This window comes from Vicia villosa, linkage group LG7, assembly GCF_029867415.1.
Source record: "Vicia villosa cultivar HV-30 ecotype Madison, WI linkage group LG7, Vvil1.0, whole genome shotgun sequence".
NCBI classification, from domain to species: domain Eukaryota; kingdom Viridiplantae; phylum Streptophyta; class Magnoliopsida; order Fabales; family Fabaceae; genus Vicia; species Vicia villosa.
This window is the reverse complement of record NC_081186.1, coordinates 118,060,381-118,086,330: the sequence shown is the minus strand read 5'-3', so window position 1 is coordinate 118,086,330 and position 25,950 is coordinate 118,060,381. Positions and strand designations below refer to the sequence as shown.

The 25,950-nt window shown below is 36.4% G+C and overlaps 2 protein-coding genes across 6 annotated transcripts in view; both read right to left on the bottom strand.

Annotated features, from left to right (window-relative positions):
• Positions 1–14,880, bottom strand: part of LOC131616703 (BEACH domain-containing protein C2-like) — a 42,488-nt gene extending 27,608 nt beyond the window's left edge. For 4 of the 5 annotated variants that reach the window (XR_009288195.1, XR_009288196.1, XR_009288198.1 and 1 more), the window contains exons 1-5: positions 14,642–14,880; positions 12,204–14,288; positions 3,066–3,838; positions 1,102–1,803; positions 765–899 (exon numbers count right to left, since the gene is read on the bottom strand). Coding sequence is in view for 2 of the 5 variants with exons in the window: in XM_058888119.1 (XP_058744102.1) it covers positions 765–899; positions 1,102–1,803; positions 3,066–3,838; positions 12,204–14,232 (3,639 nt within the window). In the remaining 3 variants the exon portion in view is untranslated. The remainder of the gene's footprint in view (positions 1–764; positions 900–1,101; positions 1,804–3,065; positions 3,839–12,203; positions 14,289–14,641) is intronic. The other variant, XM_058888118.1, reaches the window with a different exon arrangement.
• A 7,777-nt stretch (positions 14,881–22,657) lies between these two features.
• LOC131618402 (cytochrome P450 704C1-like) lies at positions 22,658–25,192 on the bottom strand. Its single transcript, XM_058889632.1, has 5 exons — positions 24,575–25,192; positions 24,201–24,485; positions 23,775–24,116; positions 23,440–23,640; positions 22,658–23,338 (listed from the first exon to the last, which is right to left on the bottom strand). The coding sequence occupies exons 1-5, from the start codon at positions 25,094–25,096 to the stop codon at positions 23,156–23,158; spliced, it is 1,533 nt and encodes a 510-aa protein (XP_058745615.1). The 5' UTR covers positions 25,097–25,192; the 3' UTR covers positions 22,658–23,155.
• Positions 25,193–25,950: the final 758 nt, after the last annotated feature.

The following is a 25,950-nucleotide window of genomic DNA, read 5'->3' as shown; positions in this document are numbered from 1 at the left end:
CTAATTACAACTCGTAATGACTAATTTCCTATTCTATGAAAGTAAATTATTCACAATAAATACAAGGATTATTTCCTGATTAACAAAATGATATTATTTTGACCTTGCCTCACGGCCATTTTAGCATTTTACATACCTACCATATACATTCTAGTTTTTCTCATTTTCACAATATTGTAGAGTGTGAAGTCGTTTATTGGAAAAAAACTCTAGTCTGACATTGAAAAGAGATACGGTTGAAAAGAGTTTATAAAGAACATCACCCCCACACCTTAAAAACAAGTTGGTTTTGTAATAATGGTTTAGGCCCAATCCATAATCTATTAGGGTTAACTATTTTTTGGTCCCTTATTGAGTTTGAATAGTGTTAAAAGTTTTAGTGCCCATAACTTTTATGATTTTACTCCCTGCGTTTAATAAAAAAAATCTTTTTATTCTAAACATGCCCCTCATCAGGGTCTAAAAACACTCAACTTTTGCATATTTAGGGACTAAACATACAAGTTCTTTCTAGGGGCTAAAATCAATATATTTTTCGATTTTATAGGAATAAACATATTTTACCCCTCTACTTTATCATGTACAAGCTGATAACCTAAGAAACTCCAATTGAATCTAAGATAAAATCAAGCGCAATTATGAAACTATTATCATTTGTTGAAAAATTTGGAACGGAAAAACTAATGCATAAATCAAGAAAGTGCAAAAACAAGACACTGAAAATAATAATATATTGTTGGAAATGAGGTTTGTTAAGCTAATACCTGTAATGCTCTACTCTGAAGAGGCCTGGGTGCAAATGGAAGGGAATGCAACAGCACCAATAAAAGTTGTGAATGCTCAAAGCGATGACCTGAATCATGGAAGTTCATCCCATTCTCTCTTGACGAAGCATTTATCTAAAACGGTAGAAATAAAACCATGAAATGTATTGATCAAAAAGAATAAAAACCTATAAGCTTTTGATGGCCCTAAAAATAATTTATACCAAATAAATCATGGCATGCAATGACATTGGCAAACAGCAGTTTCATAACATAACAAGTGTTTCGATTGGTATATAGACCATAGAGTAGGGTTTAAATAGGGAACTAATCATACCGAAGCAGACAATAAAGCCGTATAAACATTGTCAGTCATTAGCCTGTTGGGTGCAGCTTGGAAAGCCTTCTGTAAGGAAAAAAGAAGAAGAGAAACCTTATCATCAAACATTGTACCACCTCCATCATTCAAGCCAACACCCAGAAGGTTGCTTGTTGTTTCGGGAACAGCACGAGAGCCAAACTTCAAATGCCCAGAAACTACTAAAGCGCCTAAGAGACCAATGATCCCAACAACTACGCCATCACTTTTATCAACATTATAAACATTTTTTCTTGCGCTGTCAGCACTGATGGAAAGACTAATGCCTCCCAAATTCCTAATATGGGGAATTTCAGAGTTGGATGTCGTTCTTTCAATATTCAGATCAGGAGAACCAGGATCAACGTTGCTGCCACTATCAACAGATTCAGAACCTTGATCATCCTCTTGTTCAATGGCTTCACTTTTTAAATCTGACCCTCCATCATCCTGGTATGTTTTCCTGATCCCAAAGCTAGCATCAGTTTCATTTTTTTGAAGTCCAGAAAACTTTGAAACTGATTCCTGGACAACAATTTCTCCTGCTTTAGCCTCCCTTTGGAGAAGAACAAGAAGAGTTTCTATCCCACCACATGCTAGGAATGCTTCTACAAATGTTTGAGCTTTAGATGTGTTTGGATGAACAACCAACCTGTAGAAGAGATGCAGTACCCTGGAAATCTAGAAAATGTAGTAAATAATGAGTAAAATTTTCTTTAGAATTGGAGGTAACCATCTACATACAACAACAACCAAATCTTATCCATTAGGGGGTGACGCTACATCGATCAAATAGTACATATAACTCTCAGAAAACCAATTTTCTAATAAATTCATTTACATCGAGGTTTTTAGTGAATGTTTTTCTTGATATTTAATCCTCTGTTCCTTCGATTGTTTGATTTGTGAATCTTTTATGGGTATTGAGTTATTTGTTTAATTTTACTTTAAATATATATTTATAGTTACTATTCATGTAATTTGTCTAAAAAAAAATCAAATACCGGCCATCCCGCTATCCGTTATCCCATTTTTTTGGGTCAGTTGCTTCGATATCTGGAATTGATAACTCCGGATATGAATATTATTGTATAATAGTATGCATTATTTGATACACACAAATTCCTCCGTACCTTCTCTTAATTTCCTCTTTCTCATCACATAACAAATATCTTATAATAAAACTCAAAAAGAAATCACAATCATGAAAAATAAGATAAATAGCACTCTCACCTTTTTTTAAAAATTGTCGTTTAAAGACTATTTACACATATCCAGACAACCAATAATTTTGTTAGTTATGATGAAATTAATTATCTTTTTCTAAAGTACCCTTAACTATTTATTATTTGATACCACTTATTTATCTCTCTGCAATAAACAGTTAAGGGAATTATAGGCAAAGGAATAGATATGGTTGCATTAAAAACGATAAATAAATAGAAACAAAAAAATTACTGCAATGACAATTAAAAAGGGAACGGAGGAAGTATGTAGAACAAAAGTATAATCTATCCTTAAATACAAGAAAACGAAATAAAAGATGACTCCCAATGTAAACAAGAAATGCACATGCAGAGCCTGTAGCATCTGGATTACCTCACGTTACAAGGACTTTTATACTAAAACAACAACTAACTGGACACCAAAGAGAAGCAGGATGTGTCTTATTTGTAAATAGAAAAATTATGGTTTAATAAATAACAACCTTTCCTAGAGTGAAAACTCAAATTGGTAGCATAAAACAAAAAAACAAAAAAACTCAATTGGAGACCTCATAAGAATCATAGAAATATTATACATGAATATTCTATTATTAAAAATATGTTCTTAAGAATGTTGTGTATCTCTGTGCTTTGTGATAGCATCTTTCCTGAGAATTACTTTTGGATACTACACAAAGAAAGAGAAAGAATATATAAGCATCCTATCTTACTACGTACCTGACCAGGTTGTGGACAGTCAACCAAGAACCCAAGTAAACATCGGACATCATCAGAGACCAATGAAGGAGATGCTGCTACTATTAGAAGCTCAATCACCACCAAGAGCTCATCAACCAAAGCATTGACTTCACCCACTGGTCTTGTTGCTCCAGCTACTGAATCCTTTTCAGGAACAGTCCAGTAGCATCTTCTGCAGCTATCAAGAAGCATCTGAATGGCATTGGCATCTCGCATCACTGCAGATTCGGTGAAAACCATGTCTGCAAGAGATGATAGAAGCTTCTTCTGTATTCCATAATTACATAAACTCCAAATTTTTATATCAAGCAGCAGTGTGGTGAAGAGCTGCACTTTCAGTGTGTGGTTGATCTTCTGAGATAGACAAAGTGAGACAACTGCTGCAACAAGTTCTTCATCACCTACACCATCATCTCTTCCAATACCAAGTGAAGCTAGGGTTTGGAGAAGATAATTTAGAATCTTTGAAAGAACTGCAGGCCCTCTGCAACGACTCAACTCATCACTGTTCCTCGAATACTGAATAGCCGTGGATATAATTCGGAATATCGGAGCAGCAAGAGATGTAGTGGCTACTGACACAGAAAAATTCCCTTGATGTGGTTCAAGAGTATCTTCTTGTATATTACTTATTGCTAAGGGAAGCAAAGACAATGGGCCACCATAAGCCACAGCCCACAAGGCATCCACAGGTCGTACTCGGGTAGCAACATGGACTTGCCCAAGAACCTCAGCAGGACGTCGAAGCATTCCTGAATCATAATAAAGGAACCATTACAAGAATGGACAATAATGAAACATGTTATATATATATATATATATTATTAGAGTTTGACCTAACTCATCCTTACAAAACCGGTTGGTAAGGTGAGGAGTGTCCCTCTATATATATTCTTTGAAAGCTCTATCTCTATCCAAAGCTCTATCTCTATCCAATGTGGGACTTTAGGATCTTCCTAATACACCCCCTCACGCCCAGCACTCTTTTTAGGCTTGGTGCGTGGATATTAATGGTGGGCGGCCCATGGTCCGATCGATAGGCTCTGATACCAAGTTGAAACAAATGAGAGAGAAATAATTCTCTATTGTGTATTTGAGCATACATCTCTTCCAAACTTTCCCACAGTTCTTTTGCTGTGGAATAACACATATAGTTACTACTGATTTCTTCTTCCATGGAGTTTACTAACCATGTCATCACCATGGAATTTTCAGCATCCCACGTATCATGTTGTGGATCACTCAAATCTGGCTCAGTTCGATCACCGGTGAGGTATCCTATTTTACCTCTGCCTCGGATATACATCTGGACAGATTGCGACCACCGAAAGTAGTTCGACCCATTGAGTCGGAAAGAGGTGATTTGGATTGAATGAGAATCACCATGAACACCTTTCTGCTCTTGCTTTGGAGGCAGAGTGTTTTTGGGAATATTATTCTCCACTTCATTGTTGACTGGGGAACTGCCAGCCATTGTGAATCAGAGGCGCAGGCACAGAGATCTGCTCCTACAGCAAATGAGGTGGAAAAAACCACGCTGAACAAGGATCAAGTTGAGGAGCTCATAAGGTTGTTAAAGTCTAGTTCTTTATCTGGTATTCCTACTGTTTCTTTGGCACAAACAGGTAATTTTAGTATCCCTACCTCTCTAAATTGTACCTCAAACATGTATGCACCATGGATCATAGATTCAGGTGCTTCTGACCATATGACCAGCTTGTCTTCCTTATTTAAAACTTATTCACCTTGTCCTGGAAATAAAAAGGTTAGAATTGCAGATGGAAGTTTTTCATCAATTGCAGGAGAGGGAAAAATTACCTTATCTAAACACATTGACTTAAAAAATGTGCTACATGTACCAAAACTTTCTTGTAACCTCCTCTCTGTTAGTAAAATATGCAAAGACTCCAATTGCAATGTGAATTTCTTTAACACCCATTGTATTTTTCAGGACCGGACTTCGGGGAAGATGATTGGCAGTGCTAAAATGATGGATGGACTCTATTACTTTGAGGATGTTTTCGAAAATAAAGTCGCTCATGGCCTTAGTGGTATTAGTTCTACCTTAGTGAGGGATCAAATAATGCTCTGGCATAATAGACTAGGTCACCCTAATTTTCAATATCTTAGGCATTTGTTTCCTGATTTGTTCAAAAAAATTGATTGTTCTTCTTTTAAATGTGAAAGTTGTGTTCTTGCTAAAAGTCATAAAATTTCTTATTCCTCTCGACCTTACCATGCATCTAAACCTTTTTATTTAATCCATAGTGATGTATGGGGTCCATCTAAAATTACAACTCAATTTGGAAAACGGTGGTTTGTCACTTTTATTGATGACCACACGCGGTTATGTTGGGTTTATCTTATGAGGGATAAATCTGAAGTACCAAATATATTCCAATGTTTTTCAAAAATGATAGAAACCCAATTTGACACAAAAATATCCATTTTGAGAAGTGACAATGGTACAGAATATTTCAATAAAAACCTCAAAGAATTTCTCCAACATAAAGGTATTCAGCAACAATCAACATGCCCAAATACGCCTCAACAAAATGGCACAGCTGAAAGAAAGAATAGACACCTCCTTGAGGTAGCTCGTGCCATTATGTTTGAGAGCAATGTTCCTAAATTTTTATGGGGGGATGCTGTTCTAACAGCATCATATCTCATAAACAGGATGCCTACTCGTGTGTTAAATTATTTAACACCATTGGATGTTTTCAAAAACTTTTTTCCGGCATGTAGATTACATACTGATTTACCTATAAAAGTATTTGGCTGTACTGTTTTTATGCATACCCCTAACTGTCGGTCTAAATTAGATCCAAGAGCAGAAAAATGCATTTTTATTGGATACTCTCCAAACCAAAAGGGGTATCGATGTTACAATCCTACTACAAAGAAACTTCATGTTAGTATGGATGTTACATTCTTAGAACTACAACCTTTCTATAAGAAAAATTCCCTTCAGGGGGAGAGTGTAAGGGAAGACAATTTTTTAAATGAACCTTTGCCAACTCCTATTCTATCAATTGAGAACATAGACTTGAGTAAACACACAACTGAACTTATAGAACAACATGTGGAAACAAGTCCTATAATTGATAAGGGGAACCCTGTCCCAGACTTAGGTGGTGCCCAAACGGAGGAAGAAATACCACAATCAAAAAAGGAGCTTCATGTTTATGCTCGAAAATTTCCTCAAAGAAACAAAAATCAGTCCATCATTTCTGCAGCAAGTCAACCAGAAACCCCGGAAGATGGTTCAACAGAGATACCACAAGAACAAACAGGTAATTCAAAAAACTCAACCCTAAATATTGATCTACCCATAGCCCTTAGGAAAAACATCAGAACCTGCACAAAAAAGTCACTCAAAACTAGTACAAGCCATCCTATTTCCAATTATGTCACCTACAAAAACCTCTCAAAAACTCACCGAGCCTTCACCTCTAAAATTACTGATTTGTTTGTGCCTAGAAACATTGAAGAAGCACTGGATAATCCAAACTGGAAGTTAGCAGTCCTAGATGAGCTCAATGCACTAAAGAAAAATGAAACATGGGAAATTGTGAACCTACCACATGATAAAAGGAAGGTAGGATGTAAGTGGGTCTTTACCATCAAATGCAAGGCAGATGGAAGTGTGGAGAGATACAAAGCTAGATTGGTAGCTAAGGGATTTACTCAAACTTATGGTGTAGACTATCAAGAAACTTTTGCTCCAGTTGCTAAACTTAATTCCATTCGTGTCCTTCTATCCCTTGCTGCCAATTTCAACTGGCCATTACATCAATTAGATGTAAAGAATGCTTTTCTAAATGGGAAACTAGAGGAAGAAGTGTTTATGAGTCTTCCACCTGGATTTGAGGAAGAATTAGGAAGAAATAAGGTGTGTAGACTAAAGAAGTCTTTGTATGGGTTGAAACAGTCTCCAAGAGCATGGTTTGAGAGGTTTGGAACTGTGGTAAAAGGAATTGGTTATATCCAAAGCCAAGCGGATCATACTTTGTTTTATAAACATTCAGCAACTAATAAAATTGCTATTTTGATTGTATATGTAGATGATATTATATTAACAGGTGATGATAGCATGGAACTAAAAAACTTGAGGGAGAGACTTGCTAAAGTCTTTGAAATCAAGGAACTTGGCCCTTTAAAATACTTCCTTGGAATTGAGTTTGCAAGATCAAAGGAAGGCATCTTTATGAATCAACGAAAGTACATTCTGGATCTTTTAAAGGAAACAGGATTACTTGGATGTAAAGTTGCTGATACACCTATGGAACCCAACGTAAAGTTACAGCCTGCTGAAGCTGGAAATACAATAGATAAAGGACGATATCAACGTCTGGTAGGACGGCTAATATACCTATCTCATACACGTCCAGACATAGCCTTTGCTGTCAGTTTGGTGAGCCAGTTTATGCATGCACCAGGACCTGAACATCAAGAGGCTGTTTTCAGAATTATAAGATATTTGAAGGGGTCACCTGGGAAAGGACTACTCTATAGAAACCGTGGAGATCTTCAAATAGAAGCCTACACTGATGCAGATTGGGCGGGAAGTATAGCTGATCGAAGATCAACATCGGGTTATTGTACCTTTGTTGGGGGAAATTTGGTTAGTTGGAGAAGCAAGAAACAAACAGTTGTAGCAAGAAGTAGTGCAGAAGCTGAATTTAGAGCAGTGGCCCATGGAATTTGTGAGGTACTGTGGGTGGAAAAACTACTACAAGAATTGAAGTTTTACAATTCTCCACCTACAAAACTGTATTGTGACAACAAGTCTGCAATATCTATTGCTCACAATCCAGTCCTACATGACCGGACCAAACATGTGGAAGTTGACAAACACTTCATCAAAGAAAAAATTGACAGGGGACAGATATGTATCACCTATATTCCCACTACAGAGCAATTAGCAGATATCTTGACCAAAGGATTACCCAAGAAACCGTTTGACAACATAACCAGCAAGCTGTCCATGGAAGACATCTTCAAGCCAGCTTGAGGGGGAGTGTTGCAGAATATTCTTACAAATATTCTTGTGAATATTCTTGTATCATATATATATTATTTCTTTATTTAGTTTTCTATTTTTAGGCAATCCTTTTATTGTTAGTATCCTATAATTAATTTAGGATCCCTGTAATTATTTTGGACTTTATCTCTACCTCTATTTAAGAGAGAGATATTACTGCTCAAATACACAATAGAGAATTATTTCTCTCTCATTTGTTTCAACTTATATATATATATATATATATATATATATATATATATATATATATATATATATATATATATATATATATATATATATATATATATATATATATATATATATATATATATATATAATCTAAATAGGAGTGTAATCCTATCATAACCCAAAGGATACTAACAAATCATATTATAATAAGTCTAAACAATAAATATCAATATCTCTCAACCCTTCCCTTCAAAGTGGAGCATATGAAGGCTATTCATAGATATCTTCTAGAAGTCACTAGACCAAAATTAAGCAACACACCTCAAAAACAAAATGTCCTCTCGTATCCTTGGTTTTAAATCCCCTATTTCTACACTTCAGACCTCATTCCCAACCAGAAAAAAATTTTCCTCCATTCCTTTAAAAGCATTTGGATGCTCAGCTTTAGTGCATAACCTCAACCCTCACCGTAGTAAACTAAACCCAAAATCCATCATCTTTCTTGGATACTCACCTCACCAAAAAGGATATAGGTGTTACTCTCCCCCAAAATAAAAAATCTACCACACTATGGAAAGTTGGCTTCCAATGGGAACAACCATACATATATCCAATTGAAATTTTTAGAATACCAACCTACGACACCAGAGACGACCGAACCTGCACAAACTGTACCGGACCAGACCTCAAATATTGAACCTGAACCTGTACCCAACCCCATTGAAGCAGGAACTACACAAACCGAACCAGGCCTCAAACTAGAGGATTCATGAAAGGAGAAGGAGGAAGGAGTAGAGTCCAACACAACTCAAATACAAACTAGGAGGTGACAAATTAGAAATAAGAGAGAAATAAGAGAGGGATTACCAACTACATGATCAAAAGCACCAGAATCTAAATTTTATGATCCACATAGTGAGATAGGAACACTATAGAATTACTTAAATGAGACAAGGTGGACGGGGATGAAATTTGTTGAACAGTCAGCGAACAATGAACCAAGAAAATCAAGTGTAAACAACTGTAGCAAACAGAAGTTGAAAAGTCTGGCGGCGTGGTAGCTACAGGCTCTGGACTGCTTTGGTCCAAATAGAAGTGGAAAAAGTCTCTAGCAGCAGCGGCAGGCTCTGGACTGTTTGGGTCCAGACGATAGTGTCCCTGGAACAGCCTGCAACTAAACTAGGGCTAGCCTTGACTGAGGCTGAATCCAAAGAGAAAACTAGGTTTTTGAATCATGTTATGTACACCAACTTGAATTTGAATATTCCTTATTGATATGAAAAGGCTTTAATTGAAGTTGTTTTGTAGTTTGTTTAGAGTCTCACATTGTTTAGTGGACTGTTGAATGTAAAAATGTGTGAGGGCAACCTCACCCTTTGAGCGAACTTTTAGGGATGAAATCGAAGCACATCTAACATGGTATCATAGTCGGGCTAAGGACTGCTATGTGGGAATTGGACTCAGGCTCATGCTAGGCATGAGGGTGGGTATTGAAGTTGTTTGTAGTTTGTTTGGAGTCTCACATTGATTAGGTTCTCGGGCTATTGAATGTATAAATGTGTGAGGGTAACCTCACCTTTTGAGCTAACTTTTGGGGATGAGATCCCAAGCACATTTAACAGTTTCAACAACCATTTATATACATGAGAGATACAAATTAAATAGGACTCTAATCATATCATAATCTCAAAGGATACTAACCAATCATACTATAATAAATATCAATATCTCAACAATTTTAAAAGAATTTATAGAGTGACACACCTACCCTTACAAGTAGATTTTGTAAAGATGAGTTACGCCCAATATAAAAACCTAATATTGTATCAGAAACTATTCATTTGAGCCATCCACCCAACTATCCACCCACCAAGCTAAAATTTTGAGTTTAATCTTTAGTTACATAACGAGCTTTCAAGTGATCAATCTAACCATTTGGGCCTACCTTGACTGTAAATACCCATAACAGCCAATTATAAATTTCCCTAGAGGGGAGAGCACGAGAGCCTTAGTCTAGTTAGGAGTCTAAAGCGGTCATCTCATCAATCATAGTCTGTCTCCATCTGGATGAGAAAGTGCTTCCGGTATAATTTGGGGATGGTCACAAAGAAAAGAGCACACACAAATGCACGATGGGATGGAGAAAGGCAATGGTAACTCAAAAAATTGTAAATGGGATGGGGTTTCTAGTAGGACAATTACCTTTGCAAGAGCTATCAGCTTGCCCACAAGTTAGTCATGTTGAGCCGAAGTAGGTTTAGGGATCAAAACAAAAGATGAATCATCGGTCTCTTCAACGATAGTTTCCTCCATTGGAACAAGATGGGCACAAAGTTGATAGATAATAAAAGGAGGAACCAAAAGGAATGGAAGACTCTAGTGCTTATGATACAAGGTAACTCGTGAATAAAAGGAAGATAAGAGTGAATTGGATATGCTTGAGAGAGAGACCCTTGTGTTACCACTTCTTGAGAAAGTGGGGAACAAAAAGTATGTTAAAAGAATGTGACATCGCCTAATACATAGAAACAATGAGTACACGGAGAACAACGACGGCAATCTTATCGAACCGCAAATAACCAAGGAAGGTGCAATTGATGGTGGGGGGAGTCTTTAGAGCTGGTATGTCATCTATGAAAAAATTTATATTGCCTTAGTCTTCTAGACTTTGGTTTAGTAGATTTAGCAATGTTGTTGAGCAGTTTGGTATGATTCAAAGTGAGTCAGATCATTCGACTTTCTGTCACCATTCAGCCACAGGTTTGTATTACTATTTACTTGTTGAGTATGTTAGACGATGTTGTCATTACAGGGAGTGACCATCGAGGTATTGCTAAATAAAACATCTTTGACACATTTATAGACAAAAGATCTTGGCAGGCTCTGATACTATAGATCTTGTCATTCAGTCTTGCTCTTGGTAAGCCTCCCCATTTTCAAAACATGCCATTTCAGACCAAATTTCCTACTACCTCCTACTTGTATTCACATTTCACTGACTATAAATAGAGCATCATATTTTTTAGTTTTCATAACTCTAATTCAATCTCTAGCAGATATTTTGTATTTGTTTCAGTTAAATTAAAGCAATGGCGGTGATTTGATATTTTTCTTTATTATGGAGTTCAAAGGTTGAATTATAATTGTCTTCAAGGTATTGATATAAGTATATATGTGAAATGTATTCAAATTGTTACCTAGGCTCTACGAGTTTGCCTAGAAACTCGAGATTGACAACCTAAATTTTACTAAATCGATAATTCCATTAATATTAACTACTAAACCTTTTGCATTTTTGTTGCCATTGTTCTCTGCATAAAGATGAAGTTAAATGGCATTCCCAACAGAAACTGTTTTATTAGAAACAGTAACTACCCATTTTTATACTTAAAACCATAAATTCAACTCACTCTTCAAATTCAATGCATGGACGAATAACTCAATTCCAAATCTAAACTCCACATGTGATTCACAAAACCCAAATAGTTGTTGAAACATATATTGTAAAAGTTAACCAGAAGAAGGTTGCCGTTTACACATAGAGAACAAAAAAGAAGAATTGCATCCGAAAGTATCCAGACGACAACCCTTAAGGTACTTAAAAAACATTTCAACCCAACAACAACAAAAAACAATCAAGCCTTTTCTCATCAATCAAGCTTTTTCTCGTTAGGTGACGTAGGGTGCATGGAACATTCAATACCATAAGCACTAGACAGCTATATTAAAACTTAAAAAGTTGTAAAAAAAAATTCAGTAGCAGCGTGTAAATATACAAACAAAACTTTGGAAGATTATTTAACTGCATCAGGAATCTTTAAATATAAAAAATTACATAGATTAATCAGTAGCATAAAATTTTGTCTATTTATAAATTCAATACCCATAAATTATCTGACCTGTGGCACCAGAAGGTGAAGCGTCTGGACAGAAACGCCCACTAAGCAAACTAGGATGATAGAGTAGGTGTATGAAACCTCCAATTTCTGCATCTAATAGAGCACTTTCCTCTGCCTTGTGCTGCATTTGGGTATTTGTTGCAAGCCATGGTAGCCCAGCTGCATTGCCAAAAGAAGGCACTATATCCCCTCCTCTAGAAGCCAAGCGTCTCATCCTTTCTTCACCAATTGGTTCCTTGAAGATATAAACAGGGCCCATTTCAGCAAACAAAGGGCATTGACGACGACGGCGTTGCAAACCAGCCATAGTAGGAGGAGGGTTAGTTCCTATGCAGCAAAATGCAAGGGGTTTGGAAATTTTAGGGAATTCAAAAGGACGACTTTCATATAGAGATCCATCTACATATAGCCTAACTTCATTTTCTGCTTTCCCCGTTACTCCATGATTGCTTATGTGCTCAAGACCAATGAAGTACCAACATTGTGGTTTGAATGCATAAGTAAAATGCAACGCAGATCTTTTACCCTTTCCACTACCAATTTCAACAACCAAAAACTGAGCGTGAAAATAAGCCTCTATACCCAGATTATCGGAAGATAAAAAACTGAATAACCGTGGCATGTGTGCTGTACCTTCACCAGCAAGTGCACTAGCTGCTGCTGCAGCAGACACAGCGGATGATTTACCTGACTTGGCTGATGCCGCTGCAGCAATTGCAGCAGCAACTGTAGCAGTACTTAATGCGTCAGTAAATGATTCAATGTAGATCCAAGTTGCAAATGCATACCCGTCAATAAATGGCCAGCGACTCTCACCTGGACCAAGCAAACCCGAACTTTCCCCATCAAACTCAAAAGTGCAAGCTGGCCCTCTTGAATCCTTTTCATTTATTGCTTTCTCCATTGCAAGCATTAAGCGTGAAGCCCAGATTGTGGTAAGGGTTCTTGTAATGACTTGAAACCATCTACGTAGATCACTAACACTAAGAGAATGCCCAGCCAAGTATTGTATGCATCGGCATAAAGGAGATCCATCCCACCTTATTTGCCCATTTAAACCAACATCCACAGTAAAAATCTTGTCTGCTGTTTTTAACAGTACACCTAACAGACCAGCCATTGAGCACATTGCCCTGTTTCTTGTGCAAGCCCGTAATATGGCCAGTAGTCCCCTTACCATCCGTGTCCTAGGAGACATGACAGTGTCAGAATCACCTACATAAGGAAGCCAAGGAATAAGTTCACCTGCTACAATCGCTGCACGGGAGTTTAGCATTACACTAGGAGGATTATTATCTCCATCCTCTGCAAAACATTCAACACCACCCATGGTTGCAAGAAGTGAGTCTACAATTAAGAAAGACACGCTTTCCATTTCTTCACCACTCCCCAAAATTTCTACACCACTTGCAATATTCTTCAGTTTCTCCATACCTTCAGGTTTTCCCATGATTGCAGAATCAACTAAATGCAGCAATTCTGCCGACGTATTTGGCATAGCATTTTTTTGCTTAGGTTTTGGTGAAGAACAAAGAGGATAAAAACCAGGTGAACCAAAACCAATTGACAAAGCAGACTGCCTGTTTGTATGACCAAATTGTCCCCCTGACCTAGGGCTGTAAGAAATATGATCATTTTGCATTGCAACAACCGGCGAAGTATTACACTCTGATGAGTACATCCCAGGTGAATGTTGAAATTCCCCTGCATTTCCACCAATACGCTGCTGTACATTATCTGAACCAAAAGAATGGTTTGACTCCTCGTACCCGCTGCTCTTCTCTTGATCATTCAAGGATACTTGCTCATACTGGTCGTTCGTAACTGTAATCGAAGAATCAATCTCATGTCCTTGTAAGCTTACCCTCTCATCTTCCCGTTTATCCCCAATGACACTACTATCATTTACAGTTTCCTTCTGATTACTCTCATCTAATTGTTTTCCAACACTATCTATCACTTCATGACTATCCCTAACCAATCCATCACCGGATATTTTTATCTCTTTCGATTTTTCCTCTTCTTCCATTATACAATTTCCAAGGAAACCAACATATATTCATTCATAACAATATCCTAATCCACCTACACGTAACAAAACGAAAATCAAATAAATCAAGGATATCAAGAGACTATAATATATTAACATTTTCAAAAGAATTACGAGCTCTACAACTATTGCACTTCACAAAGTGATTAGCTACATTAACAATGAAAACATCAAATCAACACTAGTTGACAATCACAGAGTTAAATCAGAAGAAAAAAAACTCCAAAACTCGAATCGCATCTCAGAAGCAGAGAAATTTTCAGCGTATAAAAAACGCGCGCGATTCAGCATTTTAACAAAGAGTTCTAAAAACGCAAGGATCGTGAAATGATCGGCATTGTGTAATTGAGATGAAGAACGGTGAAAAGGAAATGGTTGAACACGATACCTTCGTTCGGAACGATCCAGCGTCGAGTTACGTTTGGTTTCGATTGAGAGAGGGTTTGATGGAAGCTGGAATGGAAATGAGAGAGAAAGAGTGAGAGTGAGAGAGAAGGCGAATAAGGCGCGAGAAAGAGGGTAGAATTGGAATTTGGCGAAATTATAACTAACTGGTTATTTGCCGCTACCGCTTCTGTGGTGTTGCTTAGTCAAAATATGAAAAATCGAGTAACCAATGGTTTAGTGAATGGGTGAATTGGTGTTTTCTTAGCTTAGACAAATGGCGAATTTACCTAACATAATCAAAATCACTTCTCCAAAAAAGATAGATATAGGACCCGTTTGTTTTGGCTTTTTTAAAAATGATTTTTATAGTGTTATTAAATTTTGCGAAAAAAATTTTTACAAAGAAACTTTTTATAAAAGCAATTATTCATCAAGTTTTATTTATATAATTGACTTAAATGTAACTTTAGTTCCTCTATTATGTATTTTTTTTTAATTATGATTTTTTTTTCAAAAACCGGTTCCTATAGTTCTTTTATTTTGTTATCTTGAGTAATATAGTCCCTTTTAAATTTGGGAGTGTTTTTTAATGACGTGGCAAATATATTGTTTAATGACGTGGCAGATATATTGTTTATGTGTCAAGGTTTCAGGTTCGAATCCTGTTAGGTACAAATTGCTTATTAAAAAAAATGTGGAGTTGTAGTTCGACTATCATCAATGTTGTTGTTCGTCTTCTTATTCTTCTAGATTTGTGTTCACCTTCGTATTACTAAACCTCTGGCATCCACTTTGTTCTCTGTGAGATTTGGAAATGGAAAAATCATAGTATGTATCCAGGTAAATGCTTCCACTTGTTGTGGTCCCAAATGTACTATATTTTTTACTATTTATTTGTTGTTGACACGTGGTCCCTTAAGTGTAATTGTTATTTTATCACATAGTTGTGGTTCATCATCTATGTCCAACTGTTCTTATATATGTTTTTTGTAGGTCTGCACTTGTTCAAACTGTCAGACTTAGAATACACCATAAGAGATCATTGATAACTCATCATATGACATGGTATATTGGTGAAACGTTGTCTGAAATGAACTGGGACTGGGATGTATACTTAATTTCCTATGTGAAGCTAGAAAATATGATAAAAAAAGTGTAGGTTACGGGAATATAAAGTGTCTTTGGTATTGGAGCCCTAAGTTTTCCTTTTCTCGTGGGCTTCGATCGCTGAATAATGACCAAGATGTTTTAAGGCTTATTGAAGATGTTAAAGGGTTTTAAGGTAGTTGATATATATATATATATATATATATATATATATATATATATATGTTGAACACAATGTTGATGTACCTGACGTCATAGTGTTAGCTGAGAGTTTCGACACCAAGCTAATTTGATATGATGTGTAAAAAGGAAATATGTTTGGAAATGTTTTGGGTTTTGGACTGGAAAGTTTGTTGAGAAGTTCCAGTTTGAATTTGAATAGAATAAATGTATTTTGTCTTTATCCAGTTTCAAAAAGAGACGTGTGTGTGTGTGTGTGTGTGTGTGTGTTCATTCATTGTACAAAATCTCACAAAACTCAAAGTATCTGCTGAATTGAGAAAAGAGTCATTGAGAATTTACGTGTAGAAACATCATATTACATTCTAATTTACAGTTTATTTTACATTTCCAGAAGTTACCTTTGATTGCAGTTTACGTTTAAAAGTGCTCTTTATTGTCTTTCCTTTACATTTATCCAAGTTATATCATTCTAAACGAACAATCTTTAAACTACGAATGCTGTTGAAATGTTCAACACCCAAGAAAATATAATCTAAACAAATAAGCACATGTCCTAGGATTCACTGGTTGATCATGTAAGTTAACCATTTTGTTGGAGACCATAGGTTGTTTACCAATTTTCACGCTAACCAAATTGCCACCCCCAGTGGGACAGTGATTTTTTTATTAGTATATTGTTTTTTGTGAAAATTATTGTATAAAATTCTTCATTATCTGTTAAACTCGGTTGCATGAGACTAAGAAGTGGTAGAATAGCCACAAACAACAGAGAAATGTCAAAGAGAAGATACATTAAGAGAATGGCGAATCAAAGTCAGCCAAGTAATCAAAATCCATCAAACAATGATAGAGTACCACCCTCGTCATCTTCGACAGGGGGAACTACGGTTTCAGCGCCCATATCTGAACTGATATCAACCACGGCAAGTTAGACACCAGTATAGTTGATTTCCCAAAGTGGACCTATTTTGACTTATATGGGGCCATAGGGTCCACCAGTGTCCCCCTGCCAGTAGGGAACGCTTCACGGAGCCTTTAGATGCCTTTTGGATTCTCTATGTCGTTAGGTGGTCGTGAACAGCCTTATGGCATGCCAACTTCGTTTATGGCTGGTTTGCACAATGCCACATCAACACTCGCAGAACCGATAGTGAACATAACTTCGCCATTACAAGGTTTTGGGTGTGCTGTTAACAATTTAGGTCAAATTAGCCAACCCTTAGGGATGGGATTTTCAATCCAATTTGACCAATAACTCTGCAGCAGTCATAAGGCAACAAATGGATGAAAGTAACCATGAAATGGCTCAGATTCTTGCCTAAACAATGGGTACGATATTCAAACCCTTGATCCAAAACACTACTCAAGCAAACCAAAAAATAATAGCACAAATGGCGCGCATTGCCAATTTATTTGGTGTACCACAGCCCCCTCAACATCCTCAGAGGGAATGGATGATAGAAAATCAAGGGGTAGTCCTCGAAGAAGACCCCACTATTAACCAAGTCCAACAAAATCAAAGAAATCCATCCCAGGCGAATGTGGGGAATCAAGGAATGACAATCGAACAACCGAGAGTCGAACATCTTAGGCATGAGCCACAGATTCCAAGGGAAAGAGAACCAAGGGTAGTGATGGTGAATAGGAACCAAAACGTTGATGAAGTTATACATCAGATTCGATGTGATGATGTGGCAGCAGATAATAATCTAGCAGCCATGGTCGAAAGAATCATGGCGCGAAATGATGTGAATGTGGGTCTTCACAGGCCAAGTTATACATTATCGTTGAATGAGTATATTTTATAATCAAACGCACCCCCTATATGGAAAGTCTCCAAGTTTACTAAATAATCTGGGGACACTACCGAGTCCACTATCGAACATGTGGCCAAATACCTAATAGAGGCAAGCGAAATGGCCAATAACGAGAACAATAAGATAAAATATTTTCCAAGTTCCCTTACAAAAAATGCATTTACATGGTTTACCATATTGCCAGCAAGTTTGATACATAATTGGGCTCAAATGGAAAGACTGTTCCATGAACAATTCTACATGGCACAAACAAAAATCACTCTTGAGGAATTGGCAAGTGCCAAACGAAAAATTCACTGAGCCAATAGATAATTACTTAAATATATTTTGTTTTCTTAAGGCCAGATGTTTTACGTAAATTCCTGAGCATGAGTTGGTCGAAATGGCCGTTGGGGCCTTGACTATTCCAATAGGAAGAAGTCAACACTTGAGGGACATGGCCCAGTTTACTGATAGGGTTCGACAGATATAATGCCTGAAAAGTGAAAAAGCTAGGGCGAATAAGAATAATAGAAAGGAAAGAATAGCCTATGTCGAATTTGACGAAGACGATCAAGAGATGTGTAATGATCCTTTGGATTTCTACGAAAGCGAAACTTATCTCTTTGAACCGAAACAAGGATCACCTTATTCTTGCAAAGTCTTAACACCTTCGAATGGGAAAAACCCAGTCGAACCAGATAAGGGTGATCGTTTCCCTAATAAAACTTATACTTTCGACGTCACCAAGTGTGACGAATTTTTGATTTATTAGTCAAAAATGGTCAGATGATAGTACCTCCTGGTGCTAAAATTCCTCCTCTTGAACAAAGGAAAAAGATGGTTTTTTGTAAGTATCATAACTTTTTAGGCCATAAAACCTCTCAATGTTTTCTTTTCACTGATCTTGTTTAGGGTGGAAATAAGAACGGTAGGATCAAGTTCGGAGACAAATCAAAGTCTCATATGAGAATTGATGTTGATCCTCTCCAAGAGGAAGATGCCTACTATTCTGATCCATTTATGGTCAATATGGTGGAAGTTACTGAAGACTACACCAACAAATTTGCAATGGTCGAAGTTGTTGAAGGCTTCGTCAAGGAAACCACCGAGGGTTTCGTCCAGGGAGTAATTGGAGACACCAACAAGGGAATCACTAAGGATTCCACTCAAATGATGACAACAACTGAAACTACTGAAGGTTTCATGCAAATTGACAGTGTGATGTGGTGAAATTGCAATGTTTATGCATTACTGATGATGCTAGTCTAGGGGTGAACATGGTCTAGTTATCCCAAAAAACTGAAATGGAGATCAATGAGCAGGCCGAAAGACAAGAGGAATATAACAAAATGGTATTTCCCAAGCAAGACAAAAGCCTGGTGGAATTTATTCACAAGTTCCAAAGGAAGATATCTGAAGTAATGATGTGCCCTAGGTGCAGCTCGGTGTTCGATAAGAACGGCGTTGAGAATATTGAGGGCTTTCGATGGGCTAAAGACATAAGGAATAAGAGAAACAGTAACAGTAGGTTTACCTTCAATAAAAAGGGAATACCAAGGAGGCAAGAACATGGAGGACAAGGGCTTCGTGGCAACTAACCAGCAACCTTTAAACCCACTTCTGGCGCCCCTATGGGAAAGTGGGTGAGACCTGCTGAGAAATGCGAAAGAGACCAAGGAAAATGGCAGAATTTTGAAGTAAATAGAGGCTTATCAAAAGCCTACAGGAACAAATTTCAGGCATCGAAGTAGTTGGCTTATAGGTCAGAGAATTATAAGGGAAAAAATTCTATGACTAGATTATAGTGGCGCAGAGAGCAGAGAATGAGAAAAACAGAGAGAGGCCAAGGCAAAAATGGTCGCAGAATCCGGTAGCAGCATGCCTTTGAATAAGTAGAAGAATTTTGAAAAGAAAAATGTTTGGAGGAAGCTCTTTCACACAAAGCAGTTTGAAGACAAGCTCGAAAAGCAATGGACAAAAGATGACTAGTTGACAGAAAATTTGTACATCGCGTCAGAGCCATCTTTAGACATTACTTGCAAAGTGGTGTCTGTCCTCCCAAGAGAATATGATTTAGTGACTGAGGTCGAAGAACCAGAAGTTAACACTAGCGTTGAAATGGCCAGGCACATGCTAGTTTGTGACTATGTCATGAACAATGGTTGTGTTGAAGAATAGAACGCCTTCTTTGAAAGGCTTGACGAAGCCATTAAGAATCACTTGAAACCTCTTTTCATCAGAGGTAAGGTCGAAAATATGGTGATAAGCAAATCAATTGAAACCACATTTTATGTTAAAAAAGATAGGGAATTCTGATATGGATACAAAGGCTCACAACATGGTATTATACAACTATGAAGGAAATATGGGCACACCATTAGCAGTGATCCAGGTCGATTTGACAGTTGGCACAATCACCAGGCCAACCATGTTCATGGTTCTCGAATCGAAGGCTAACTATAATCTATTGTTGGGTCGAGAATGGATCCATGGAATAGGGGTTGTGCCATGTTCAATGCATCAAAGGATTACCATCTAGAAAAATGATGGTATTGTGGAGAATATAGAAGCAGGCTAAAGCTATTTTATGTGAGGTTAATCATATTGATAGACGCCACTTCGACAAACATCTGACAAATATTGCTCCATGCAATCCTGTCGGATTTTCATTCACACCAGATGATAATGCATACTATTCCTTGTATTTGCACCCACTCAAGGGTTTCAGTGGGAAGGATTATGGTGTGTTTGGTGGTGGCAGAGATTTGGTGACCTTGACGCTTCTTTTTGTATCGTCACTGCTCTAGTAGAGGTTGGTTATTGAACGAGTGTTTGATTTGTTTGGGAGGAGGCTTCTTGCACAACAATGTTCTTCGGATTAACATGTTGTAGGCTCTATTCAGTTTTAAGTAGCCTTGCACAATAATGTTCTTCAGATTAACATGATGTAGGATTAACATGATGAACCTCTGATGCAGTGGAGAGAGGCATGACATGTGTTGAAGCGGTAGAGGCCAAGCAACAAAAGATTTGGAAAGATTATTCTGAGAATTTATCGTCTCCATGGGGATTGGTTGGAAAGAATTGTCGTTCGACGGATTCTTAGTTCTTGAGTTCGAGTTAAATGGGTTTTAAAGTAAAGTGTGGAAAATTAAATTATAAACAGAAAATAAATGCACTTTCGAGAGGAGAAACTAATTCGGCACAAATGTAAACTACTCGTCACAAACTTAAACATATCACTCAGTTGCACTCAACTTACAATACTCGTCAGAATCACCACATATCCCTCACATCAATGTCCATTTCTAAAACACCAACGGGAGTTCAACCATATTGTTTTTTCGACGATGTCTCAACCGGTCGAACAACATAGAGGCATTAAACTCTAATATTATGTGGATGTTAATCTCAAACCTATCTCTAGAATCTAAAGCTAACAGATATCCCCCTAATCAAGATTCATGAGCTATATGTCTATAACAACACAAATCCAAAACACTTAAGCAAAAAGATCAAGAAAACACCGACAAAGATTTGTAAAGCAAACTTTATACAACAATAGAGTAACAAATATACATAGGTTCAAAGTAAACTTACAAAAAAACCCAACAAATAGATAATACATAGAGATAAAAGAAGGAGAATCACAAATCTCCCGGTTTTTCAACTCCAATTGATGAGCAATCTGATTCCGGATCAACAAGATGAAAGCTTCATTGTTGTTTTCAAGCTTTCCCTACTCAAAAATGGTTATGATAGTGTTGGAATTCAAAAATACCTAACCCATGTCCTAAAAAATGTGTTTGGAACTCTATTTATACAATTTGAAACCCGTGAATCTCGCTTAGCGATAGCAAAGCTCGCTTAGCGCACTTTACTGTCATGAAAAAAAAACAGATTTTGTTTTTGCAATAACCTGAGAACCGTAACTTCGATTTGCGTCCGGTTCGAAGCGTTGGAAAGCTTATCCAATGCTCTAACTAACAATGACTAAATGACAACCAAATTGATGATTTTTATCATCCTTATTTTGAGTCTTATTGTTTGATGAATTGCTAAATATTGCATTCTTGAAGCTTAATCTTTGGTCTTTATTACTCATTGCTCCAACCATGCATGAATACATACAAATAGACATAAAAACTATCAAACGTTACATCATTTACACAAATAACTCGATTATATATAATATGTAAACTATTACAAAATATGTAAAAAAACGGGAAATTTATTCAAAGAATACAATACAAATGAATCAATAAGTGCTACGAAACAATAATGAAAATAACGACATTTTTGCACTTATCAACCTGCAAGGTTAACACTCATACACTCAAGTTCGTAAGAGAGTAAAAAGTGATGTGTAAATGAGAATTGATTTTAATAACTAAAAAATGACGCGTTTTCTCTCTTAAATTGGAGAAATGGCTGACTGAAAGCGTGGAGTGACACGTGGATCCCAGTCAACCATAAGATAGATCTGAACGGTCGGTAAGTCTCTCGTGGAATGAATAGCATATGTTTAGGGAGGAAGGGATGTACTTGTTCTGCGCACTTGACTGTTTCTATTATATCATTATGCCGCTCTATCTTGTGTCGTGCAAACGGTCCAGAACACATAGCATTTTAAAATGACAATTATGAAACACATAAAATAATTTATGCTTTATAAGGCATATTGTATCTAAAATATAACATCCCATATTCAAATTTAAACTTCCTCGAAAAATAGCAGAAGCTTAACCTCAAGGTTTTGAATACAAGGCCAAGTATCTTGAAATGGTTGAACGAGGTTATAAATTAAAAAAAAAATCCATCAAACCCTCCATGCCAGTGTCTGGAAAGAAGTTTTAAGGCAATTTGTTCGAAGTGGTTACAAATTATGTGACTTCCATACAACAAATAAACAAACAATGGTGCATCGATCAACTAACTACCTAATAAGATCTAGTTCAAATTTTAGATTGGCATATCAAATTTATTTGTTGAAATTGAAGATTTTTACAATAAACAATGGTCTATTATTTGCAGCATGTATTTGATGAAATCGCCTATACGAGTCTCAAGTGAAGTCGTTTGTATGAGATTTTGGCGAAACTTCTAGAACACTCATAAAAAAACCAGACACACGCACGACCTTAGTTTTGGATTTCGTACGGCAAATAGGCGTGTATGTTAGACGTGTATGTTAATTGTATTGAAGGCTGACCTACTCAGAAAGAAGAATACCAAAACATTTATGTTGCAATTCCTTGCAATTGATAAAATGTCCATAGAAAAATCTACTTACATTAGACAACGAAAGATATTAACATCATGGCAGGGTCAATGATCTATATAGAACATCTCTTAGAAATAAAAATTTAGAAACTGCTATGCATAGTGATTTGTTTTACTTCACATGTGATCTCACTCACTAGTCATCATGATCTTGGAATTGCATTGAGAGGGAGACCCTTGTCCAAGTGAAGAGTAAACATGACCTTATATGTCACATTTTGTGTCCCATTTTCCAATTTAAATCTGAAGAAATGCAAAAGAGCCATTGCCACTATTTTCATCTGTCTGTATGCAAAGTCCTTCCCTAAACACATACGAGGTCCACCCTACAATCAAATTTGAAAACTTTAGACCACCTGCAATGGTCGTAAGTAATATCAATTCTTTTAAAGCAAGCAAAATGAAAGGAAACAAATATACTAATTACATGAAATGCTACAAATTTGAATGGTGATTCCGGTTGGAAAATTCCTTCATTAATCCATCTTTCAGGCCGAAATTCCTCCACGTCCTCCCCCCAAATTGAAGTCATTCGACCCATAGCATATGCCAAGTAGTACACACCGTCACCCTTTTCGAGTTTGTGTCCAGTGGGAAGAACATCAGGAGCATCTGCAGTTCTTCCATCCTTCAAAAATAGTCATGGGAAGACTATCAAAATCTAAGTATTCAAGTAACATCTGATCATAATAACCATCCTAATATAAAAAATTTGTCAAGTAAGGAAAAAATATTATGAGCAAATCTATACAAGGTACATACCACAGGCACTACAGGGTACAATCTCAATGTTTCTGTCAAAGCTGCATGAAGATAATGCATTTTATCAACTACTGCATCTGTTAAATTCTCAACAAACTCATCTATCTTGACTTCACTTCCATCACTACAACAAATCACATCTTTTATTTCTTGAACAATCTTTTGCTCAACAAGAGGGTTCTTGCATAGCATGTAGAAGAACCACGAAAGCGTGTTCGCAGTTGTGTCTTTTCCAGCTATCATAAAGTTTAGAATTATATCCCTCAAATACTTATCACTTATATTTGTTTCGCCTTTCTTGCTTTCCATTAAAAACCTTGATAGTATATCTTCTTTAACATTCTGAAAAACAAAACAAAAAAATCACTCATATCATTAATTGTAGAAACTGTTAAAGCAAGAACCAGAAGGAACTGATCAACTTACAGAATCTTGCTGAAGAGTCAATTGTTCCTTTTTAGTCTTTATGACTCCATTCACAAATTCATCTATCAATTTCACATTGCGCTTAAGCTTCGCTTCACCACCAATGTTTAGAAACCTCTTAAGGCTCCAAAAAGGATCAACGTAGCGCCAGTAAATTATAGCATTTGATTCATCAAAGGCTTTCATGAATTCAATTCCCTCTTTGTTTGATTCCTCTAAGCAATTCAGTTCTGTTCCAAACCCAACTTTGAATATCGAGTCCAAAGCACATCTCATTTGTAAGTCCTATCGAAAAGAAGAACAAAATGGATATACATCATATAATAACAAAACAACTTCAACATAAATTTTAGAAAATTTATATATCTACTCACTTGCATATCAAAATGAAGACCCTCTTGAGAAAATTTTGATATAACTTTAACTAATTTCGCAGCATTCTTTCTAAACACGGAACAACTAAAATCTCTAAGAACTCTTGTGGAGAATTCATAGCTAGCAACTTTTCTCTGCTGCTTCCATTTTTCACCATCAACAACAAAAATCCCCTCACCCAAAAGATCAGTCACAATATCTTGATTATACTTACCTTTAGAATATTTATCGAAATTTGTTTTCAATACATGTTCAATATTTCTCACATCTATTGTGTACAGCTCACTTTGATATGGAGCAAGAAGCCTCATAGTTGGATGAGTTTTTGCCATTTTAGCATGGTAATCATGGAGTCTCTTAAAGTAGAAAAGTTGGTTGAAGACTGTGCCTTTAACAGGTGCATATTTAGGATCCCCTATGGATTTTCCTTTGAAGATTGTCATCATGATGTAAGAAATGGCTAGGAAAAAAGCTAGAAAAGAGAAGGATATGAAAGTCAACATGGTGTACAAAACATCCATTTTTTCTTGTGTTTTAGTTCTTTAGAAGAGAAGAATTTTGTGATCATAGAAATTGTGGTTTGTTAGTTCTATAACAAATTAACAATAGCATGCTCCAAGGAATGTTTGGACCATCCATATGCTGAAGACAAATAGCCTATATTAAATATTGTTAATGTAATTTTCTTGCAACTAATAATATTGTTAATAAACAGGATTCTCCTATGATGAATGAAAAGTAAAGTTGGGATTTGCTATGCTACTTCCTAGTAACTCACGTTTATTTTCATTATACATCATTAGAAAAATGAATAATCTATTTGCAGTATACCAAGTTCTCTTAATTTTCATGTCCTCCTCTTGGAATTTAACACGTTAAATATTAAAACTCTTAAATATTGAATCTTTGGTAATGACGAAATATTAGTGTACTAATATTTTTATTCGAAAAAAAGCTTTGAAATCACTACTAATAAAAAAATGAACTGAATTACGACAATTAAGATTGAGTTGTGTACTTCATATCCATGGTCTCTTATGCATGAAACTTGATAGAACTGATATTCACATGTTTATGATTAGTGTTTCTTTTTTTATAAAAAAAAAAAAAAAAAAAAAAAACTCCTTTTGCTATGGGATCTAGTCTCTTTATTTATACTAAATAATGTTGTCTGCATGCTTGACACATGTGTATGATTAGGCAAGACTAATTTAACTTCCTAAAAACTTTTTCATACATTTTTGAGGTAGTTGATATTGATATTTCGAACGTGCTTGTTCTTTAGTTACCTATTTCGCACTTCTCGAGTATGCCTTCCTTTACCCCTATTTTCCCTTTTGATTTGAAGTTGCCCTTCACATTTTACAGCCAATTT

Bases quoted from the DNA above. Each gene is read 5' to 3' on its own strand.
- LOC131618402 (XM_058889632.1), bottom strand. From the start codon at position 25,096: ATGGATGTTTTGTACACCATGTTGACTTTCATATCCTTCTCTTTTCTA. The intron at 24,486-24,574 runs GTGAGTAGATAT...TCTTTTCGATAG, and splicing joins GTCTTCATTTTGATATGCAA to GACTTACAAATGAGATGTGC. The intron at 23,641-23,774 runs GTATGTACCTTG...CTATTTTTGAAG, and splicing joins TGTACCCTGTAGTGCCTGTG to GATGGAAGAACTGCAGATGC.